Source organism: Paramormyrops kingsleyae, chromosome 18 (genome assembly GCF_048594095.1).
Source record: "Paramormyrops kingsleyae isolate MSU_618 chromosome 18, PKINGS_0.4, whole genome shotgun sequence".
Classification (NCBI taxonomy): Eukaryota; Metazoa; Chordata; class Actinopteri; order Osteoglossiformes; family Mormyridae; genus Paramormyrops; species Paramormyrops kingsleyae.
The window spans coordinates 25,861,530-25,883,275 of NC_132814.1; the positions used below are offsets into that span (position 1 = coordinate 25,861,530).

The window sequence follows — 21,746 nt, forward strand, 5'->3', positions numbered from 1 at the left end:
CTCCCGTAATGGAATGAGGTGATTGTTTATTTTCAACCAGACAATGTTTTCCTGGGGGAAGGAAATGGAACTGTATTCTATTTCAACTCATTTACTCATTTTGTGTAAATGGTTCCACTTAAGAAGATGTAATGTATACTTTTGCTCACATAATTGCGTTACCATTTCAGTCTATTTGTTGAATGTATATTATTCTGAGTCATGAATATATAGACATCTTTATGTATTTAGGTACATAATAATTACTGCTGCTCTATATGAAATGTTACATGGACAGATCTGCAACCACCTACCAATGCAAGCACAGATAACTCTGCACTTCCTACCAAACACATACACACAAGCTGAGAAACTGTTAAACTGAGAAGCTGTTAAAATAAGGTGTCAAACCATGCATCACTTCGCGCATAAAAATTCCACCAGTCAATAAATGGCCCAGTTTGTTTATTGGATGTATTTATTATTACGTGTCACTTGCAGCAAAAGGCATCATCTAGTATTTTATTGACATGTCCTTATTTTAGCAACTGGCTATTTTCTCAGTGCAACAACCAGAGAGGTGAACTGATCATTAGAGTGTTTTTTCCTGAGAGCTCAAAGTGGCTATTGGCATTTGGTTGTGGTGTTTGTCAGTCTGTCACTGCTGCTATAACAAGGCATGACTTCCTGGAAATTCCACTCAAGCTTGGAATCTAGTGTGCAGAATTATATGTCTGATCTTTACTAATGCCTTAACAATGCCAGTCTATCAGCCTTCATCCACAACTCAGCGATGGGGACATTTAAAAGCAGGAAGGAGAGATCAGAATAGACATAGGAAAAAGACGTTTTAGTTCCATATTAATCTTTTCTATTAATGCTTAATTACAAGTAGTTTGTCTCATTGTGTGGGAGATATAAACACAAATGGTATTTAAGATTTTTGCATAAAATTGTAAAATAGTGGAGAGACAAGAGGAGACAGTGAGAGACAAACAATGGAGGGAAGAGAGACTGGTGAAGAGAGACTGGTGAAGAGAGACTGGTGAAGAAAGACAGGTGAAGAGAGACTGGTGAAGAGAGACTGGTGAAGAGAATTCGGAAGGGCACATGGAGACACTAGGGAAAGCAATACAACCTGGCCACCGATTCTGCTGCAATAGGCTGTTCCCCTTAAGGAAGGTGAAAGGAATGAAAAAGCTAAATAAAACCATAGTTCTATGGATAAACTATGCAAAGCTTTAACCACTAGAGCACAAGCTCTTGTCCTGCACAGCCCTGAGCTATTAAACATAAGGGTGTGAGATGCTGGGGGGGGGGGGTGCATTGATGTTTCGCTCATCTAGTCATTTGTAATGTCCCAGTCTTTAGCTCAGGTGGGGTCTTCAGGCATCGGTCTGCTATGGAAATTCACACGGCTGGTCTTGCTCAGTCCTTCTCACTGGATTTACTGGTCTGTCACACTAGCCATTGTTTTGTTTGATTTCTCCTTTAGCCAAACGCTCAATCATTTTCTTCAGCTGAAAAAACACCCATAATCAATCACAATAGTATGTGTTAATCTGTATCTATTCATCACCATAGATTGTTTTATGTAACAAAATCATATTGCACAACGAGACACATTTTTTTTTCACCCTCTGAAGAAAGTTTCCTATTCTGCTTTATACTGGAAGTCTGTAAAAGACATTTCCCTGTCAAGTCTGCTGCATTTCTTTGTGTCTGTCCAGTTTAGTGTCATTGGTCTGTGGGAAGAAACCAGTGCAGGCACAGACCATGGGGAGAACATGCAAACTCAACACACCATGGGGAAAACATGCAAACACCACAGACCATGAGGAGAACATTCACACACCACACACCATGGGGAGAACATGCAAACTCAACACACCATGGGGAGAACATGCAAACACCACAGACCATGGGGAGAACATGCAAACTCAACACACCATGGGGAGAACATGCAAACTCAACACACCATGGGGAGAACATGCAAACACCACAGACCATGGGGAGAACATGCAAACTCAATACACCATGGGGAGAACATGCAAACTCAACACACCATGGGGAGAACATGCAAACTCAACACACCATGGGGAGAACATGCAAACTCAACACACCATGGGGAGAACATGCAAACACCACAGACCATGGGGAGAACATGCAAACAACATACCATGGGGAGAACATGCAAACACCACAGACCATGGGGAGAACATGCAAACACCACAGACCATGAGGAGAACATTCACACACCACACACCATGGGGAGAACATGCAAACTCAACACACCATGGGGAGAACATGCAAACACCACAGACCATGGGGAGAACATGCAAACTCAACACACCATGGGGAGAACATGCAAACTCAACACACCATGGGGAGAACATGCAAACTCAACACACCATGGGGAGAACATGCAAACTCAACACACCATGGGGAGAACATGCAAACAACATACCATGGGGAGAACATGCAAACATCACAGACCATGGGGAGAACATGCAAACACTACAGACCATGGGGAGAACATGCAAACAACATACCATGGGGAGAACATGCAAACTCAACACACCATGGGGAGAACATGCAAACACCACAGACCATGGGGAGAACATGCAAACAACAGACCATGGGGAGAACATGCAAACACCACAGACCATGAGGAGAACATTCAAACACCACACATCATGTGGAGAACATGCAAACATCACACACCATGGGGAGAACATGCAAATGCCACACATCATGCGGAGAACATGTGATGCCACACACAGAGGGAGGTGGGTGATGGGATTTGAGTGGACAGTGATACCAGATTAGCCGCCAGGTCATATTGTCAGACAGCAACATTACAGTGGTATAAAGCTGCTCTCACCTCTGTCCAGGTAATGACTCCAGAGAGTTTGCCATTGTCTGTCACAAAGCCCAGTTGTATGTTCAGTACACTCATTACACTATGAGCCTGAAGGAGATAATATGAACTTTAGAATAACAAATAAATTATCTGAAATATGATATTTCATATGAAAAAACAGGAAACACCTGTTGGACTGTTGTCTGGGTAGAGAGATGTACAGTGACTGGCTGAATTGAACACACATTTCCCAAACATTGTCCCAAGATGTCCAGTTCCTGCAAGACAGGCAAGGTGATTTCATAAAACCCATATTTTCTACCCTAAAACAAATAGAAGCTCTATTTTTCAACACATTGCATCTGATCAGTACCAGTCCACTGGGCCCGTCGGTCTGGCTGTACAGGAACTTCTCCAGTTCAGATCTATGTACAGAACCCAATAGAACTCCAGACTCTGGAGGCCAATGGAGAAATTTTCAGAATTACAATTAAGATAAACAAAACTGACAATCTTGAGCTACTGTATTGGCCTCTTGCTTCTGGCACAAAGGTGGAGATACTATGCAGCGATCAGGGCAGAATTAAGATGCTGATGTGGGGATAGTACTGTTATCAAAGGTCTTTAGCAAGTACTGTAGACTTCTTATCTAAAAGAAAATGATTTCCCTACATGGTGTGTTCTGTGACTTAATAATATTAATAGTTAAACAAATGTTGTCATTTGTGGTAGTCAGATCCATCACAAATCCAGCACAGGGTCACAGGAAGCCTTAAGCTGATCACAGGCAGCATAAGGCACAGGGCAGGGGAACACTAAGGAGAACATGCCAGTCAATCACAGGGCAGGGGAACACTCAGGAGAACATGCCAGTCAATCACAGGGCAGGGGAACACTCAGGAGAACATGCCAGTCAATCACAGGGCAGGGTATCACCCAGGAGAACATGCCAGTCAATCACAGGGCAGAGGAACACTCAGGAGAACATGCCAGTCAATCACAGGGCAGGGGATCACCCAGGAGAACATGCCAGTCAATCACAGGGCAGGGGAACACTCAGGAGAACATGCCAGTCAATCACAGGGCAGGGGAACACTCAGGAGAACATGCCAGTCAATCACAGGGCAGAGGAACACTCAGGAGAACATGCCAGTCAATCACAGGGCAGGGGATCACCCAGGAGAACATGCCAGTCAATCACAGGGCAGGGGAACACTCAGGAGAACATGCCAGTCAATCACAGGGCAGGGGAACACTCAGGAGAACATGCCAGTCAATCACAGGGCAGGGGAACACTCAGGAGAACATGCCAGTCAATCACAGGGCAGGGGATCACCCAGGAGAACATGGCAGTCAATCACAGGGCAGGGGAACACTCAGGAGAACATGCCAGTCAATCACAGGGCAGGGGAACACTCAGGAGAACATGCCAGTCAATCACAGGGCAGGGGAACACCCAGGGGAACATGCCAGTCAATCACAGGGCAGGGGAACACTCAGGAGAACATGCCAGTCAATCACAGGGCAGGGGATCACCCAGGAGAACATGCCAGTCAATCACAGGACAGGGGAACACTCAGGAGAACATGCCAGTCAATCACAGGGCAGGGGAACACTCAGGAGAACATGCCAGTCAATCACAGGGCAGGGGAACACTCAGGATATGGGTGTCAATCACAGGTAAAAAAAAAAAAGCTGGTAACACTTTACTTGACAGAACCACTTATGTATTGACCACAATCTAAGTGTTACATATTGATCTCATGTTAATTCATAATTAATGAATCATGATGCATGTTTTATCTCGAGCAGTCACTGTGTTTGTTATAATATCTGTTAATTATGTAAACTTTTGTGAACCACTGAAGGACCAAGTCAAGAATAACATGTTAAAGACTGATCCCATATTTGTTCATCATTAATGAATCATGATGCATCTTTTATCTCAAACAGTTACTATACTTGTTATTATGCCTGTAAATTCTGTAAATCTTTGTGAAATACTGAAGGAACAACTGAGGAACTACTGAAGGAACAAGTAATGAATAACAAGTGAAATACTGATCTCATGTTTGGTTATTCATTTGCATATTTTATCTCAGCTAGTGACTATATTTATTCCTGATTTGTTCACGATTTGTACTTTAGTAGTAACTCAGTTACACTAAGTTTTTGCACCCCATCAAGTAAAGTGTTGCTGAAGAACTACTGTCACACTTAGTAATTAGAAACAGAAACATTACTAATGTTAAAGGGACATCATCAATGTCATGTTGTTAAGTACGGCTCACCGTATGATTCCACTACAGGGAACTCTGCCTCGGAGCTGGAGGACAGGGTCCGGCGCACCTCTGTGGCTCCACTGTCCCTCTCAAGCACCATCTCTGCAGCTCCTCCCCTTCCATCATGTGCCTCTTCACCAGAATACCAAACCTGCCAAAGCTGGACAAAGGACAGCCTGAAGAGAGAGAGGGGGAGAGAGAGAGAGAGAGAGTCCAGGCTGAGTTAAGGATACAGGATAGGAAGGAGTTTAAGGGAGCAGCACAGCCTGGAGATGAGACCCTCACTCTGGTTGGGTACGCAGTAACGAGGGCAGGTGCGGCAGCTTCTTCATGAGGGAGACGTTGTCATAAAGCGAGGGCCGGTGGCTGGAGCGTGCCACGGCGTTGGCCAGCAGCACAGCCAGCAGCGTGGGCGCGGCGTGTGTGGACTGGCCTGTCAGCTCTAACACCAGGAGAGCAGGAGACAGTGTGTGTGTCATGGCACCCGAGAAGGCTGCAGCACCTGTGGGATGGGGTGCATTACGATCACACGGCTAAATCCCATACAGTCATACAACTAGTGCTTGGCAGACTGAGGTAATCTCATAACTAAATGGTCTCCTTTGTTGAGTGTGGCTTAAAACTAAAATAAAGTCCAGCTGGTAATTCCGAAATTCAGGGGAACTAGTATCACCATTAATAACAAATTTGTTGCAAATTACAGAAAACCAGAATTGATAAAAGCTGGGTTCAAAGGATAAAAAGCAGAAGAGAATCTTATCAATGCAACTGGCATTAATTTCACCTGAGAATAAGCTCTTTGACCCTTTTGTTACTCAACAGAAAATCAATTCCTTTTATACACAGGAACCTCTTAATCTTGGCTGTATTAAAACCTACATAAGCACCTGCACTGTGCCCCAAATATAGCTCTTTGCTCTACTACACCTACAATGATGCGGACTCAATCCACAGGTAGGAAAAGGTAACAAAACCCAAGTTAGGAAACAGCAAGCGATCAGTATGTGGTATAAATAAAGGGAGAAACCTTCTGGCATGCTTTGGTTATGTGGTTTTTTTACTTCCTGGCTTTGTAGCCAATCACAGACACCGAGCACCTCACTGTGAGCGTGCCTTTGGTGGCAGAGCTGCTTGTTTACCGGCCAGTGCGTAGCCCCCTGGATTTATGGGCCTGACGATCTCCCCAGACTCTATTCCGTTTGGAAACATCCAGGCCAGCCCCTCTCCCACCAGCCGTCCAATAGCAGCGCCTGGGGATATTACAGCAGCATTTATTACGCCTGCCGGAATTCCGCTTCATGAAAGAAACCAATAATGAGCAGAAGGAAAGTTCTGAAGGAATAAACACACCACAGCACTGCATTGCATCAGAATCAGAATCAGAATCAGAATGCACTTTATTGGCCAGGTACATGTGCATGTACTGGGAGTTTGTTTTAGCAGTATTGGCGCATGCATTCTAAGGCAATATAGAACGTAAATTCAGACAAAGAGAATAAGTAAAGATAAAATAAATTGGCTAAAAAAATAAATTAGCCTGCAATTCTCACCGTATAGGAAAATGGGCATGAAGAAGCCTAAGGGGAGAGGTAGCGTCATGGCCAGGACCAGCATCCAGAGCTGGAAACAAGAGTAATTACACAATAACCCCCCTGCAGTCATTTACATCAGGCAGTAATATGACCACCTCATCCCTTAGAGGACTCAGAAGGTCCCCAGAGAGGGCAAACACCCCCCAGATTGATCTGGAGAAGACACGGACTCTGTATGTTATGACATGCAAATCACTAACTTTTTTTCATACGGTTTGCTGAAAGCAGATGACTGTCCGGCCTAATCGACTTTAAATAGCACCAGCTGATACTTGATGGTTGCTTGGTAACCATTGCAGTGGCTCGTGTTGTACCTTGCTGGTGCTCCTACCTTTTTCTTACCATCACAGCCTATCACCCACCTTCATACCAAGGAAGACCACCAGAGTGAACAAAACAGAGGTCCCAGCGGGACTCCACTCCAGCCACATGCTCTCTGGCGCCCCCGGTGGCAACGGCACGGACACATTTTGCAATACGGGCTTCCACTGCTGACTGTGTAGGAAGGACGCAAGAAGCTGCTTCATAGAGAGCTAAGAAGGAGACACCAGAGGAAGCATCACTGCAGTGTCATTGGTTCACTGCAGTCTCATTGGTTCACTGCAGTGTCATTGGTTCACTGGAGTCTCACTGGTTCACTGCAGTGTCATTGGTTCACTGGAGTCACCACTTAGCAGCAGACTGCATGTTCAAAGTTAGTAATGAAGATAAAAACACAAAAATGAGCACAAACTGGACATTGTTTTTTTTGTATTTTTGCCAGATTTCTACACTATTATATAAAAGGAATATACTTCAAATACGGTGCTCACAGAAAGTCTTGGAAGTGCTCAATTCTGTAAAAATGTTACAAATTTATTGGTTTCATAACAATAGTCCATTGACAAGTGATGTTTAATATTAAGTGAGACAGCTTGTCAATGAACTTTGCAATTCGGAACAGCAACTATAATTTGGGTTTCAATTATGGGATTTCAAATAATGTTTTACTGGGTGTTTGTAATATGATATATAGTTTTTTTAAGGAAATCAATAAAGTAAGCAATATAACTGGGTTTTGTTATAAAACCAATAAATTTGTAATATTTTTACTGAATTAAGCAAGTGTCCCAAGATTTTCTGTGAGCTCTGTATTTCTGTGAGCTCTGTATTTCTGTGAGCTCTGTATTTCTTGCCTGACATTTAAGCACATTTTAATCGACAGAGGCAAAGGAACCTGTCGCCAATAACCAAATGGTAAAGTCCGCTCTGCTCATAGGAGCCGGCAGCAAGTTTTGTTGGACCTCATTCTCTGTAAACAAATAGTGTTTAGGAGGCGCAGAAGGTGTTTCTGGCACAAGTCAGGCCTACCGTGGAAGCCATGAAACGGCCTAAACCATGAGGGAATGTAACTAGGGCCAGCAGGAAGGCAACCATTGCTGAGTAGACGGCCTTTCTAGAGAGTAAAAGAGAGAGCGATGCGCTAAATATCACTGCACTATATAATGTTATACATGTGACCTTGGAGAACACTCACTCTGTGGCTAGTATCTTGCTTATGACTTGGTTGGTCCGAATGAAAAGGAGGCTCCAGCGATGAAAGTGCAGGAAAACACAGGTCCAGACTCCACAGAGCAACCTGATAGGAGACAGAGGCAGCGGACTGTGACACACGGTAACCTGAACACAGAGGAGACAACAAGCCGATTTACAGACAAACAGACAGAATGGAATACAGAGAGTAACTGCAGATTCATTCAAACTGAAACGGTGCAGAGAGTCGGAAGAAAGGAATTTCAGCAATAAGTTTAGACCCAAAACACATTTTAAGAAAAATAATATTGTTCAGAAAACTTGAGCGTAATGTAATCAGAGAAACGGATCCTTTTTACGAGACTTTTCACATGAGATTTCAGAAGACAGCTTCACCGTGTGAGGTAGGATGCGAAGGCAAAAAGCTCACCCCAGGAGGGCGAAAACGAGGATCTCCGGGGGGCAATAAGGCAGGTCAGTAGAAAAGCTGGTCTTAAAAAGAGCCTGTACGGTCTCTAAAAACAGAACACAGTAAAACACTTCTCATGTTTTCTTATTGTCACCCATTACGAATGAGATGACATTATGTAATTATAGACAAACAGCTCCAGTAAATGTACATTATAATCAGGCATCTGTCTCCGTAGGCTTTCAGGGAAATTCACAGAAAAGTGTTGATTTAAAAAAAAACAAAAATGATAAGTGTGAGCTCTGTCCACTAGGGGGCACTATGACGCCGCTGGTCAGTCACCTTGCTCCCTGCTCCAGACGGGCAGGAGGCGGAAGGTCAGTGCCCCAGAGGCAGCGGACAGGAAGCAACGGCAGTAGTCATGCACGGTGAAATGGACGCTCATCACTTCCACGCTGAAAAGCACCCCTGGTAGGTAGAGCAGGGTATTAGCCATAACAGGATAGATAGGTACACTGGACCAGAACCTTTCAGCGGTACCTACCACTGACTGGAGCCCCGAAACAGCTGGCAATTGCCACTGCAGCTGAGGCAATAAGCATCTTGTTCTGTGCTCTGAACTACGAAGGAAGTGAGGGAGACCGGAATTATGCTACTGACAATGTAAGGCGGCAATTTTATTACTGCTTTGGCCAGGAGTGAAAGGGGGAAGTTAGGACCATTGCAGAGACCCTAAAAATGGGCAACACAATTGGATCGATCTGCTCAGGGGACTCAATATAATACGGTTTCATGGGGCCCAAAATCTATTGTGGCGCCGCTGGCTAGCGTGTCCTTCAGCAGAATGACATCACCTCTCTCTTTCCATGAAATGAGACGCAAAGCCGGTCCAAGAATGCACCCACCATGGTTGACAGATGAATAAATGGGCCCTGGGAAACATCAGAAAGGGGACAGATGAAGAGGTGAACATATGAGCTAATACACTCTGCTGTGGGCTCACTGCTGTAGGCACTCTGCTGTAGGCTCACTGCTGTAGGCTCACTGCTATAGGCTCACTGCTGTAGGCACTCTGCTGTGGGCTCACTGCTGTAGGGTCACTGCTGTAGGCTCACTGCTGTAGGCTCACTGCTGTAGGCACTCTGCTGTGGGCTCACTGCTGTAGGGTCACTGCTGTAGGCTCACTGCTGTAGGCACTCTGCTGTAGGCTCACTGCTGTAGGCTCACTGCTGTAGGCACTCTGCTGTAGGCTCACTGCTGTAGGCTCACTGCTGTAGGCTCACTGCTGTAGGCACTCTGCTGTAGGCTCGCTGCTGTAGGCTCACTGCTGAAGGCACTCTGCTGTAGGCTCACTGCTGTAGGCACTCTGCTGTAGGCTCACTGCTGTAGGCTCACTGCTATAGGCACTCTGCTGTAGGCTCACTGCTATAGGCTCACTGCTGTAGGCTCACTGCTGTAGGCTCACTGCTGTTGGCTCACTGCTATAGGCACTCTGCTGTTGGCTCACTGCTATAGGCACTCTGCTATAGGCACTCTGCTGTAGGCTCACTGCTATAGGCACTCTGCTGTTGGCTCACTGCTATAGGCACTCTGCTATAGGCACTCTGCTGTAGGCTCACTGCTATAGGCACTCTGCTGTTGGCTCACTGCTATAGGCACTCTGCTATAGGCACTCTGCTGTAGGCTCACTGCTATAGGCACTCTGCTGTTGGCTCACTGCTATAGGCTCACTGCTATAGGCACTCTGCTGTAGGCTCACTGCTATAGGCTCACTGCTATAGGCACTCTGCTGTAGGCTCACTACTGTAGGCTCACTGCTGTAGTGCCCTTGGACTGCCTTAGTAAATGGGTAAGAACAGTATTCAAAAAGTACAGACAGTCCCCGAGTTAAACGTGGCAGAACTTGTACTTATGAACGGACTGCCATACAGCTTATTATTATGTACTATATTATTATTTTTCGACTTGACACTGCCTACAAATTCAAGTTAAACACAGACTTAGGCAACAGATCTCGTCGGTAACCTGGGGACGCGTGTTTACCCCTTTTTAAATAAAAGGCATTTTACTGCAGTGCATAAAGGTGGATCCATACCACTTTGCCCAAGAAGATCACGCTTCCCGCTGCCAGAGTGCAGGTGAGGCCGACCAGCTTGGCGAATAGGTTTGACAGAGACAGGAACTCTGGGAACTCCAGGCCTGATATTATGGTTCTCACCTCTGGCAAACCAGAGCCTTAGGAGGAGACAAAGGAAGCAGGGTATGGGAATTTGATAATACTTCACTTCAGGGGGCAAAAATGCTATTACTTATGCTCTTACTTATGTATTAATTAGCCACAAACTAAGTCTTAGTTACATACTGATCTTATGTTAATTAATGAATGATGCGTCTTTTATCTCGAGCAGTTACTGTATTTGTTACTATATCTGTTAATTCTCTAAACCTTTATTGAAGGAACAAGTTATGAATAACAAGTGAAATACTGACCTGACGTTTGGTCAGTGAATTGTGACGCATCTTTTATTCTGAATAGTTACTGCATCTGTTCATGATTTGTACTACGGTAGTAATGGAGTTATTACTAAGTACTTGTGCCCCATGAAGTAAAGTGTTAGCGGGAATTTAACATTGACATCTACTGTAAACCCCCCCCCCGGCCGACCTGCAGAGTTAGGGCTGATGCTGTGCGTGAAGGCAGTGGACAGGGTGCACAGGACAGTGGGGTACAAACTCCAGCAGAGGAACTGCAGCAGCAGGTGTCCCTGCAGCTGCTCGTATAGCCAGCGATGCGCTGGGAGACACAGGGGGACACAGACGGGTTACATCCTCATCCCTGCGGGTTCCATGTGTGTGAAGCACAGGCCTTCGTCTGCACCTCTGTGGTCTCACATCTGCGCCGCTCTGTGCAGACGGACAGCATGTGTGTGTGCAGGTCTGTGGATTTGTGAGTGTGTTTCCCTTCACCTTCCAGCAGCTTGGCCACATTCAGGTCTATAAGGAAGCTCATGAGAGCTGTGAGGATCCCCAGGGCACCAAAGCAGTACCAGTCAAACCCCCCCAGAGTGCCGAGGACACCCCAGAGTCTGTATAAGGAAGCTGTATAAGAACAGAACAGCATCAGTGCCGTTTTGGCGGCAAATCCTACATGTGCTACAAATATCAGTACAATCAATGTAACATTTGGATTACTACAGGTATGGTAACCAATATATAAAATATGTCATTACTTAATATATACTTTTATATATAAAGCAAATAACATGCAACATTTGTCATGAAATACAGAGAGTAACCGCAGATTCATTCAAATTGAAAGAGAGTCGGAAGAAAGGAATTTCAGCAATAAGTTCAGACCCAAAACACATTTTAAGAAAAATAATATCGTTCAGAAAACTTGAGCGTAATGTAATCACAGAAACGGATTACTGGAGAACTCAAATACAGCAAATTCAATTTAAAAGTCTCCGGACCTTTGATCCTGGCACGAGCATGTTGCCATGGTTTCCACAAGTTCTTGCCAGTGAACGGAAGCCTCTCATTGGTGGGTGCAGTCCACTGATGAGCGGAGTCCTCCTCTCCATCACTTTTATTTGTTACTGAGTGAATATTGACTCCTCTGGTGAGACTGACTCCCTCCATCTGTGTAGAGCAAATTATTTTTATTAGAAAGCAGCGACTCCACTAAAGCTGCATGCGCAAATTTGTTTTTATGTACATGTTGATCATCACACACCTAAAATAATTCAGTTTATTAAAAGAACCAAGTTTTTGTAAAATGCACATGAAGCAATCATGATTATACGGCCATTATTATTTTCAATTTGAGCATGTTTCATATAAATGCGATCAGACGTTTTTTCCATGTATAATTGAAGAGCAAATTTACAAAATTCACTCCGTTTTGGTTGCCATGTCATGCAGACGTCCTGACAGTGAGGTTCTCCTTTCCAAAACCAAAGATGGACTGAGTCAGTTTTGGAAATTTGCTCTTCAATCAGTCCAAAGGAATGGTAAAGGACAGAAACTAATATTCGTACAGGAAAAATGAAAACAAATAAACTATTAATTTTGTGTATATATAATTAAACACAGAATATATATACATAATGTATATTCTATTTTAATGATAAAGCACATCATGCATACTAACACTGTAGGCATTTAAGAACATAAGAACATAAGAACTATACAAACGAGAGGAGGCCATTCGGCCCATTGAGCTCGCTTGGGGAGAACTTAACTAATAGCTCAGAGTTGTTAAAATCTTATCTAGCTCTGATTTAAAGGAACCCAAGGATTCAGCTTGCACTACGTTATCAGGAAGACTATTCCATACTCTAACTACATGCTGTGTAAAGAAGTGCTTCCTTAAATCCAGTTTGAAATGTTCTCCCACTAATTTCCACCTACAGTATGGCCACGAGTTCTTGTATTTGAATTTCATAGCCTAATATAAATATATAGATGTAACCATTGGCTTTGAGAAACTCCAAATCTTACCTTATACCCTGTCAGCCTCTCTCTTTACAAGGGCGCTCCTGCATTTGTCCACACAGGTGAGACCAGTGCGGAGCGGCATGGCGCTGAGATGAGAAGGTTCCGGTAAGGGCCGAGCCTCAGCTGCCCTTCAGGTGGGAGGCGTGTGCCGCGGGGAAGGGCAGGGGGGGGGGGTTCCTGACACAGGCCTCTCAGCTCTTGGGTATGTAGTGTTATCGTTCTTAAGATCTTCATACATTTATTTATAAAAGAGGGGCAATTACTAACATAAGGGCATTTTGGAGAAATGTTATCTTCTATGCCTTAAAACTACGATCATGTAAAAATGATTTACCCTATGATTTACCCTATGATTTACCCTATGATTTACCCTACCTCCTCCACTCCCCATAAGGTCAAAGCAATCAGGTGGGTGCTGTAGGCACACATACTTCCAGCCTCAAACCCATCTCCCACACACTTCCACTGTTAATGATTTCCTTTTTCATTCCCTCAAGCTGCACTTTTTCTGTGGTTCCAATTAACACATGAACTATTAATACATTTCTAGTTTTGTTTTGCTGGGTTAGTCATTTACAACCTTCCTCCAAGGTCCCTAAACTGGTCACCATGGTAACCTGTCAGAGAGGAATATATTAGCCTTGCATTCTGTCTAATGTTAACCTGCAAATATCATATACCAAATAAATAAAAATGCATTGTTCTTTTTCTGCAGACATACAAACTACTTATTTTCAATATACAGAAGATAGATACTGACATGGTATATTATTTCTTTCACAAATGCAGTGAATTTTATTGTGAAAATGTGTTTAAAATAATGATAATATAAAAGTATTAAAAAAGTAAAATTTGTATAATTATAATATTTATAAAATAACAATTATACCATTTTGTTACAATGTATATATGTATGGTTTGCTTTTAATAAAAAGGCTGTTACATATTAACTTCCCCCAGTGTTCTTAATGTGAGATGTACACCATGATTATTAAGAGCTCCTTGCAATTCCAGAATTCATATTGTTTCCACAAAAGTACATGAAGAACACATCTGCGATTTAAAGAAAAAAAGTAAAAGATCACATGTAGTTATGTCTTTTGTTGAATATATTTCTCAGTGAGAAAGCATAAAATTTTTAGAAATAAATGGGTACAAATTACACAGTAATAACTACTAAGCAAAAACACTAAAAAGGTACAGAGCAACTGACCAATTATTATCACGAGTGAATATGAAATCGTGTTTGACAATGCCATTTCCTTCTGGTGTTAGTACTGTGGTGACACACTCCCTATGGGAGGAAAAAAACATTAAGAATTTCAGACTTCTTCCCAACAGTGTGATAGATGGTGAACATTCCAGAAAACACAAAGAAAGCTGCAACGTGTTCATGTGAACGTGGAGACACAGGTCCCTATTTACATCACATGAGGCGGGTAAAATGCCACTGAGAATTTCCACATAAACATCGTAGATTTACAGAGACTGTCATCACTGCATTACTTTGAGAACTCCTAGCATTCAAATAATTTACAACAGATATTCAACACCAAATTACAAAGTACATACTGGTCAACATATCTGTTTTTTTCTGTTAAATTATAGTAAGTCTGAGATTTTATCTCAGCTTCAACACTGATCTTGTTGATAAAATATTAAGCTGTATATGACACATTTGGTCATGTTTAGTTCAGGTAGGGATGGGTAGAAGCAGCTGATAGTTTCATGATTTGCTCAATAAGTTAATTAACTCCATAGAGTTTTACTTCTGTCTCTCACTGAGTTATTTTGGTTCTTTCTAACAGTCTGTAAGTAACAATCTTGTCAGCTCGGGTGTGACTTCATGCAGAGCACTGGTGGAGTGGTCCTTGCTTTCTGATTGCCACGTAGTATTGCAGTAACAAAAGGCTTTATGGAGGTTCTGAATACTTTGTAATACTTTAGAGCATCAAAATGAGGCTTAAGAATTTCAGAAGTAAATGAGATTTTGCTTTGGCCTCTGGAAACTTTCACTTCTATACATGGGTAATCAGTATATGATAGTTATTTGGGCTGCTCTTCATTAAAATGTCTGATGAATAAAAGACTTAACAAAAGACCATAATCACACAGTGTACTGTCTGCTTCTCTACTCCTCTGGACACAATGTACACTTGTTGTGTGGACCTCAGTTTAATTCCAGATCGCATGTGCTTCACGTCGTCTCTGCTCTTGGGGCCTTTGCCCTTCATAGTGATTGACCAATGTTACTGCAATGTCACCCTCAGAGCCTCTGTGTTTTCTTTAAACCACTCTCAGTACCTATATACAGTACATTTTAGAGCTGGTAATCTCTCTCTGTCTCTGTCTCTCTGTCTCTCTTTCTCTCTCTCTCTCTCTCTCTCTCACACACACACACAAATGTACTCTCATGTTGCAAAGAATAGAAGCTCACTCATGCTCACACATGCCACGCCCGGCTGTGTGCAGGGGCTGTGAGTGGCTGTACTGGATTTAGATGATTACTGAAGTACTTTAAAGTTCAGCCTGATTGTAGCACAGAGCACTGTGTTCCCTGTGTGACAAAAAATACTGACAGTTCAACAGACAGGCTGCAGGACTGTTTCTGCACACAACCTACATGTTTCTGACAAATAGGAAGGTGTTCAACAGGTCCTGTTTAATGAAAAGACGAGCACCAGCAAATGTCAAATATCCTAAATGAAATACTGCCACAGAATGAGAATGCACAATAAGGGTGACTTCTGTGATTGTGGGTAGTCCAACACTGGATGCTTGTTGACAATTCCATCAGCCTTCCTGCAAGATTTTGTAAGTGCAGTAATAACATAAAAATGTGAAGAACAGATGATTAACAGGTCAGCGTGTGGAGCTCCTGTGTGTCACACGCTGACCAGGGAAGCAGAAGCGAGGAGACGGAATATCAGGGAAAACGTGGGGTTTATTGGGAGCGAACACGGAGGAACCGACAACAAGCAGATCGACATTACAATGACCGGACTGGGGAAACAAACGGAAACGCGGACTAAATACAATGGACTAATTGACAACGATCGAGAACAGCTGATAAACACGGGGAATCCACACAGGGTTAACGAGGGGGCGTGGCACACGAAAGGAGCGGGCAATCGGGGCAGGACACTGTGTAGCTGCGGCATAAACAATAATGGGGCAGGTCAAGCTCTGATTAAACACCAAGTCAGAACCGAGATAAGTCAAGCCTTCATTAAATGCCTGTGGCCTGTACTATGAAGCGGGGTTACTGGCTTATCGGGGTAGCTTGCCGGATTTAAGGTACCACACTTTAAATGGACTTCATATTCGTTCACTTACATTTTGCCCAGACCACCTTAAATCTGACAACTCCTATTCCACAGCTGAGGAGCTCTATAGGAGAGAAAGCTCTGCATCCTGCCGTGGTTCTTTCTACCCTGAGTACTAACAAGTAACCTGCTCCTTGAGATGGAAGAAAGCGAGGAGGGCTGTAAGAGAGCAGTTCATCTCTAAGAGATTCTGTCTCCTGACAAATGCTGCATAATCCGTCCTTTCCAGTGTCCTCCCTCCCCTGCCAACCCCATAACATTCTTTCCATCCTTTTATTTTGGTCCTACTGTCATTACAATACCCCCCCCACCCCAGACTGTTTTACAAGTTCCTCAAGAATGGAAATGACACCATCGCCCTCATTCAACATCATTTTTTCTTTTTTTGGTACTTATCTGTTTTATATGCAGAATTTGTCAGCCAGTGTCTTCTGACGATTTAGCATTTCTGCCCTGGATGTTCTAAACCATTAACTAAATTGGGGAAATGCAGACAGAGGGATGTAACATAGCGAGAGGTTGATAAACATGTGGTGTAGGGGCTGTGTGGTGCTTGGAATGCAGAACCTGCCAACTGCTGAACCCTGTGCACTCCTCTCTCTGCTTCCTCTTCCTCTCTCTGCTTCCTCTTCCTCTGCTTCTGAGTGTCTTTGTGAGGACACTCTCATCCACTTCAAGTCCTCATTGCACAGAACTTTTCCAGTCACTAACAGTCTCTCTTTTCCTTCTTACGTGATAAATATAGCACTCAGATATCCTAAAAAACTCCCAGAGTACACACACACACACACACACACATTCTCTCTCTCCCCTACTCAACTCACAAATATTGGTTAGAAGCTCATCAGTCACGCAGACAATATAAAAGCATGACAGACTGACCTTGTCTGAGGAAGCACTGTAAGCTAAGGGAGAGGGACAGACACAGCAACAGAGACAAGATAAAAAGAGAAGGAGAACCGGACATAGAGAACAGAAAGAGGGAGGCCGTGAAGAGAGCCCTGGGGAACAAAGAGAGGACTTACCAAGTCCTGTGGAGTTTATTCTGAGCTGAGTCTTCTTGGAGCCATTTGGACCAGATCAGAAAAGCGTCATCTGAGACTGAACTCCTCTCTACCTCAGCTGCCTGTCACCTCCACTGCAAAACATCTCTTCTTCACAAGGACCACAGGTGGACTGCGTCTTTAAACCATTACTGCAACCAACTCCTCTGTTTTCCGATCGCAGCACAGTTTCTACCCGGCATCGTCCACCTTTTCTTTTTCCTTGTCATCGTCTACCACAACGTACATGGAGAAGGGCAGAGGAATCTTTGCTGGGGACTTTGGGTCTTTCATGCGGCCACCTCATGAGGACACGCTGGGTTCGTGTTGTTGATTATTTCAGGGTTTGTTAAATTCTGTTTGGGTTTGTCATGCACATGTAACACAGGACTGAGGCCACTAATCCCAAGAGCAAGTCTGTATTGTAGTGAATATTAACAGGATGTCATGACATATGTTTTAATGCTGCCGTAAGTGAAGGTTGAGAGGACTCAATTTCATGGCAATGAAAAGATTGACGTCAGTTAAATACTGGAAATATTTACTAAATGTAAGAGAGACAAGTGCTATCTGTTACTGTGGCTAAGTAGTATGTAACAGTGGCTGAGTATTATAGCGTTTTGATACATATTCCAGAGTGCTGGTGAGGGGAACAGCCTTGGAGGGACTAGTCGTTTTAGCAAGCTAGGAAATGCTTGGTAGCAGGCCAGTGCAATGACCTCACCTATGGGGAATTACCAGAGGGACGCCTGGCTTTCGCTTAAGCGGGCTGTTGCCTAGTGACCAGTGATACACAGTCCTGCATTGACACATAGGGGAAGAAGAAGGCAGCAGCAAGATATTTACTCAGACATGGTCCTTAAAGGTATATTTACTGCCAGGAGGGGAAAAATAATAAATTGACTGTAGATAATTTTGCTTTAGAGTATTTTGCTTATCACATAAATAGTTCTCTAGTTCCACTATCCTTTCTTAATTTCCATGCTAGCCTGTAGCTCGGTAGCTACATTTAACCAAACTGAAAAATCCTTTCTAATGTCAGGTTTAAGGATGGAAGCAACAAGGTTTGAAAACCCTCTATGCTAATGAATATTGTGATTTATGAATGAGTGACTGTCTGGTATAACCCAATATGAGCCAAAAATATAACGAGAAGCTGGCTAAACTGGTCAATAAATCACAGCGCAAGTTTTTCCAGTATCATTTCTTCCAGTAAACCTTGAAACAGGTGCATTTTATGTGCTTACATATGAGGCAGACATCATAAGGGAAATGCCAAAAGGACGAGGAACAGCGATAACACAAGCGTTGCTGGTCGCCCCCTACAGGCTGCATGGGAACTGCAGGAAAGATCAGGACTGTGGGAGACACATACTTGTTCACTGTAGATGTCAGTGCCTTCTCACCAGAGGATGTCATCGTTACGACCTCAAACAACCAGGTTGAGGTCCGGGCCGAGAAGGTGAGCAGGTTCCATTTACAGTACTTTTAGTTCCATTTACAGTACTTTTAGTTCCATTAGCAGGCAATATATGTCCATCAGAGGTGGACATTTCAGGTCCAGAAAATAAAAATCAAGACTACGATTATGTTTCAACCAACCAGTTGAGTTTAAAGAGTCACAGTCACAGAGTACTCAACTGGTTGGTTGAAACAAAATCTGGATTTTTACTTTCTGGACCTGAACGATCCACCTCCGATGATCATCATGAGCAATGTGTAAATCTATACAGTATATTTGTTCAGCAGTTGACATAGGCATGACATAATTATGTGTTAGACTGTAATTTTCAGGGTTTAGGTACAGTGGTTTCACCAATCATGGATGTAGCACGGAGGAAGTGAGGTCTAGAGATGTGACTCCAAGTGCAAGGGGAATGACAGACTGTCGATAAGGAGATTCTGGAGAGAGACCATATTTCTGGGATTGTTATAAGGTTCTGAATAAAGTAAAAGTCTCTTCCATTGTCTAAATGCATAAAATGGAGAAAAAAATTCATTAATAGCTGTTTGTAAAGCATATACCTCTTTTTTGTTTATTTTATTGCCATTCATGGTCCTTTCTTTCTGTTAATCTTTCATCCAAAAACATCCCCCTCCCCCTCTGATTCTCCATCCTCTCTTCATTCATCACCCTTTTCACTTTGACCCAGCTGGCAGCAGATGGCACAGTGATGGACACCTTCACTCACAAGTGCCAGCTACCAGAAGACGTAGACCCCACCTCAGTGATGTCATCACTTGGCAGTGATGGTGCCCTGACGGTTAAGGCCCGGGCCAAACATGAGCCTATTCAGACCTTTCGCACTGAGACGAAAATCTGAAGTCCTGCTTCGTTTTCACATCACACCTTCCTGAAGCCCCTGTACTTATTAATTCCCTCTTCACACTAAGCCCACTCCCAGTGTCCTGCTTGCTTATCATCATCTTCTACAGCAAATCGTCGTACTACTGCCTGGTCCTTGTCTCATATACATACATGATTCATATACGATTACAAACGTTAGCCTGGAGATCCTCACTCTGGCTGGCTTTACTATTTTTTATTGGTCACTGTTAATGAAGCTAGATATGCTCAGATATAAAAGTCACAATAAGGATATCTGGAGAGAAATGCTCAAGCGTAATACAGCATCTGCTTCCGTGGATTAAGGCCTTACTCATGACGGCGCATAAAAACATGTAGCTTCTTCACAGAAAGTAACATTTAAAAAGTTTATTAGTTGCATGTTACTACAGAGTAGACCAAGGTCAGACCAGAAGTGGCCCCTGTTTTCACCCTTGGTGCTCCTGCAATATTTAAGGACTTTGTTGATCCAAATCAGTAAAGGTGTGTTCCGCAGAACTGAAATAAAGAAAAAGCCATAGATTACCCATGAATATAACTTGTTTTCTGTAAACAAAAAGTTTGTTTCTCTTTGGAACAATTCAGTCCTCATATTAAACAGCTGAAAATATTGGTCATTGTCAGACATCAAGACCCCATCTGTGCGCATTTGCTTGTATGTGTATGACAGTAATTCTGCCTGTGTGTGTGTGTTTGGGGGGCAGGAAGACCACATTCCTGAGCAGTCTGCTTTTTATTAGCTGTCATTTTGAGAAACCTATATCGCACATTGTCAGCAAGCTTCTCCCGGTTCTCCATCTTCGTACCAACTCCTATTAATAGGCCTTGTATCATCCGCTCACCACGTCCACCAACACCCTTTTCTACCACTCAGATGTTACATGTTACAAGGCAGGAGTGAAATAAAAATGCATTATATACTTTGCGCAAATTAAAAAAAAGCTCTATAAATCTCCTCCAGGAACATGATGCAAAAGGACTCCGGAATGGCGGGGAACAGGGCAGGACAGTTTAGGTGGCGCTGAGCTGAGCACCCAGCCAGTGCAGGTCAAAGGCCATGTGCTGCCAAACGATTAGCTTTGCTACGCTGCTGCCTTTCATTAGACGGCACTGGGCAGCCACCTGTATGTCGCCTGAAGGGTCGACCAGCACTGCACTTAACATGAAACACCGGATTTTCACCTTTACTATGCATCTTTGGATCTATGAAATTACCGAGTTACAAAATAGAAAAAAGTCAGTACGGTGGGAATTAACAGAACTCACATTTTTATCATTGTTTCGTGTATATTTAGCTTATAACAAGGTAATTTAGCTTATTTCTGCATTAACAGTGAGTGATATACCAGCGATCAGAACCTATACCTGAATTTTACATAAGTACACCAGATGAGTAATTGTGGAGTTCAAATGTATTTATCCTTTAGATATAATACATTCACATATCGTCCAGTGTAGCTCAGCCTTGAGCTTTGTGCAGCCTGGGATTGGCTCCTGGGCCCCACATGAGACTTCCCAGGATAAGCGGGTAGAAGATGGTCTAATGTTAAGTGTCCTGATAATATCATATATTGGCAAAATGAGAAAGTGCTGGAGAAACTGGGCAAAAATGTTCCACATTGAGACCATAAAAACACCAAATTATTGGGGAAAGCTTTCAGTTTCTATCAAAATCCGGACATTTGTAATCCTGGCTTCATTACAGGGACACACAGACGACAGTCATTGATATAACTGAAAACACGTTCTAAAAATAGCCCCACCAAGGCTAACCATGAATGTAGAAGAAACCATTACTGTGTAAGACTGCGAAGCATTATTAATAGCAATTTCATTTTGCAAAACATTACATATTCAGCGGGCAAACAATGGATTATGCATGCACAAACACAC

General features: G+C 43.2%; 2 protein-coding genes across 2 annotated transcripts; one reads left to right on the top strand and one right to left on the bottom strand.

Moving 5' to 3' along the window:
* Positions 1–427: 427 nt before the first annotated feature.
* clcnk (chloride channel K) lies at positions 428–13,945 on the bottom strand. The gene is made up of 20 exons (XM_023831372.2): positions 13,141–13,945; positions 12,111–12,279; positions 11,605–11,736; positions 11,303–11,431; positions 10,733–10,872; positions 9,492–9,569; positions 9,182–9,257; positions 8,980–9,105; positions 8,659–8,743; positions 8,233–8,334; positions 8,067–8,151; positions 7,079–7,249; positions 6,675–6,744; positions 6,264–6,374; positions 5,410–5,626; positions 5,134–5,300; positions 3,216–3,298; positions 3,031–3,120; positions 2,864–2,950; positions 428–1,499 (listed from the first exon to the last, which is right to left on the bottom strand). The coding sequence occupies exons 2-20, from the start codon at positions 12,277–12,279 to the stop codon at positions 1,443–1,445; spliced, it is 2,175 nt and encodes a 724-aa protein (XP_023687140.1). The 5' UTR covers positions 13,141–13,945; the 3' UTR covers positions 428–1,442.
* A 3,158-nt stretch (positions 13,946–17,103) lies between these two features.
* hspb7 (heat shock protein family, member 7 (cardiovascular)) lies at positions 17,104–20,378 on the top strand. Its single transcript, XM_023831349.2, has 3 exons — positions 17,104–17,826; positions 18,835–18,968; positions 19,660–20,378. The coding sequence occupies exons 1-3, from the start codon at positions 17,754–17,756 to the stop codon at positions 19,828–19,830; spliced, it is 378 nt and encodes a 125-aa protein (XP_023687117.1). The 5' UTR covers positions 17,104–17,753; the 3' UTR covers positions 19,831–20,378.
* Positions 20,379–21,746: the final 1,368 nt, after the last annotated feature.

Bases quoted from the DNA above. Each gene is read 5' to 3' on its own strand.
- clcnk (XM_023831372.2), bottom strand. From the start codon at position 12,279: ATGGAGGGAGTCAGTCTCACCAGAGGAGTCAATATTCACTCAGTAACA. The intron at 8,744-8,979 runs GTGACTGACCAG...TTCTGTTTTTAG, and splicing joins CGTCTGGAGCAGGGAGCAAG to AGACCGTACAGGCTCTTTTT. The intron at 8,335-8,658 runs GTGAGCTTTTTG...GTCTCCTATCAG, and splicing joins CTCGTTTTCGCCCTCCTGGG to GTTGCTCTGTGGAGTCTGGA.
- hspb7 (XM_023831349.2), top strand. From the start codon at position 17,754: ATGGAGAAGGGCAGAGGAATCTTTGCTGGGGACTTTGGGTCTTTCATG. The intron at 17,827-18,834 runs GTTCGTGTTGTT...CGCCCCCTACAG, and splicing joins ACCTCATGAGGACACGCTGG to GCTGCATGGGAACTGCAGGA. The intron at 18,969-19,659 runs GTGAGCAGGTTC...ACTTTGACCCAG, and splicing joins TTGAGGTCCGGGCCGAGAAG to CTGGCAGCAGATGGCACAGT.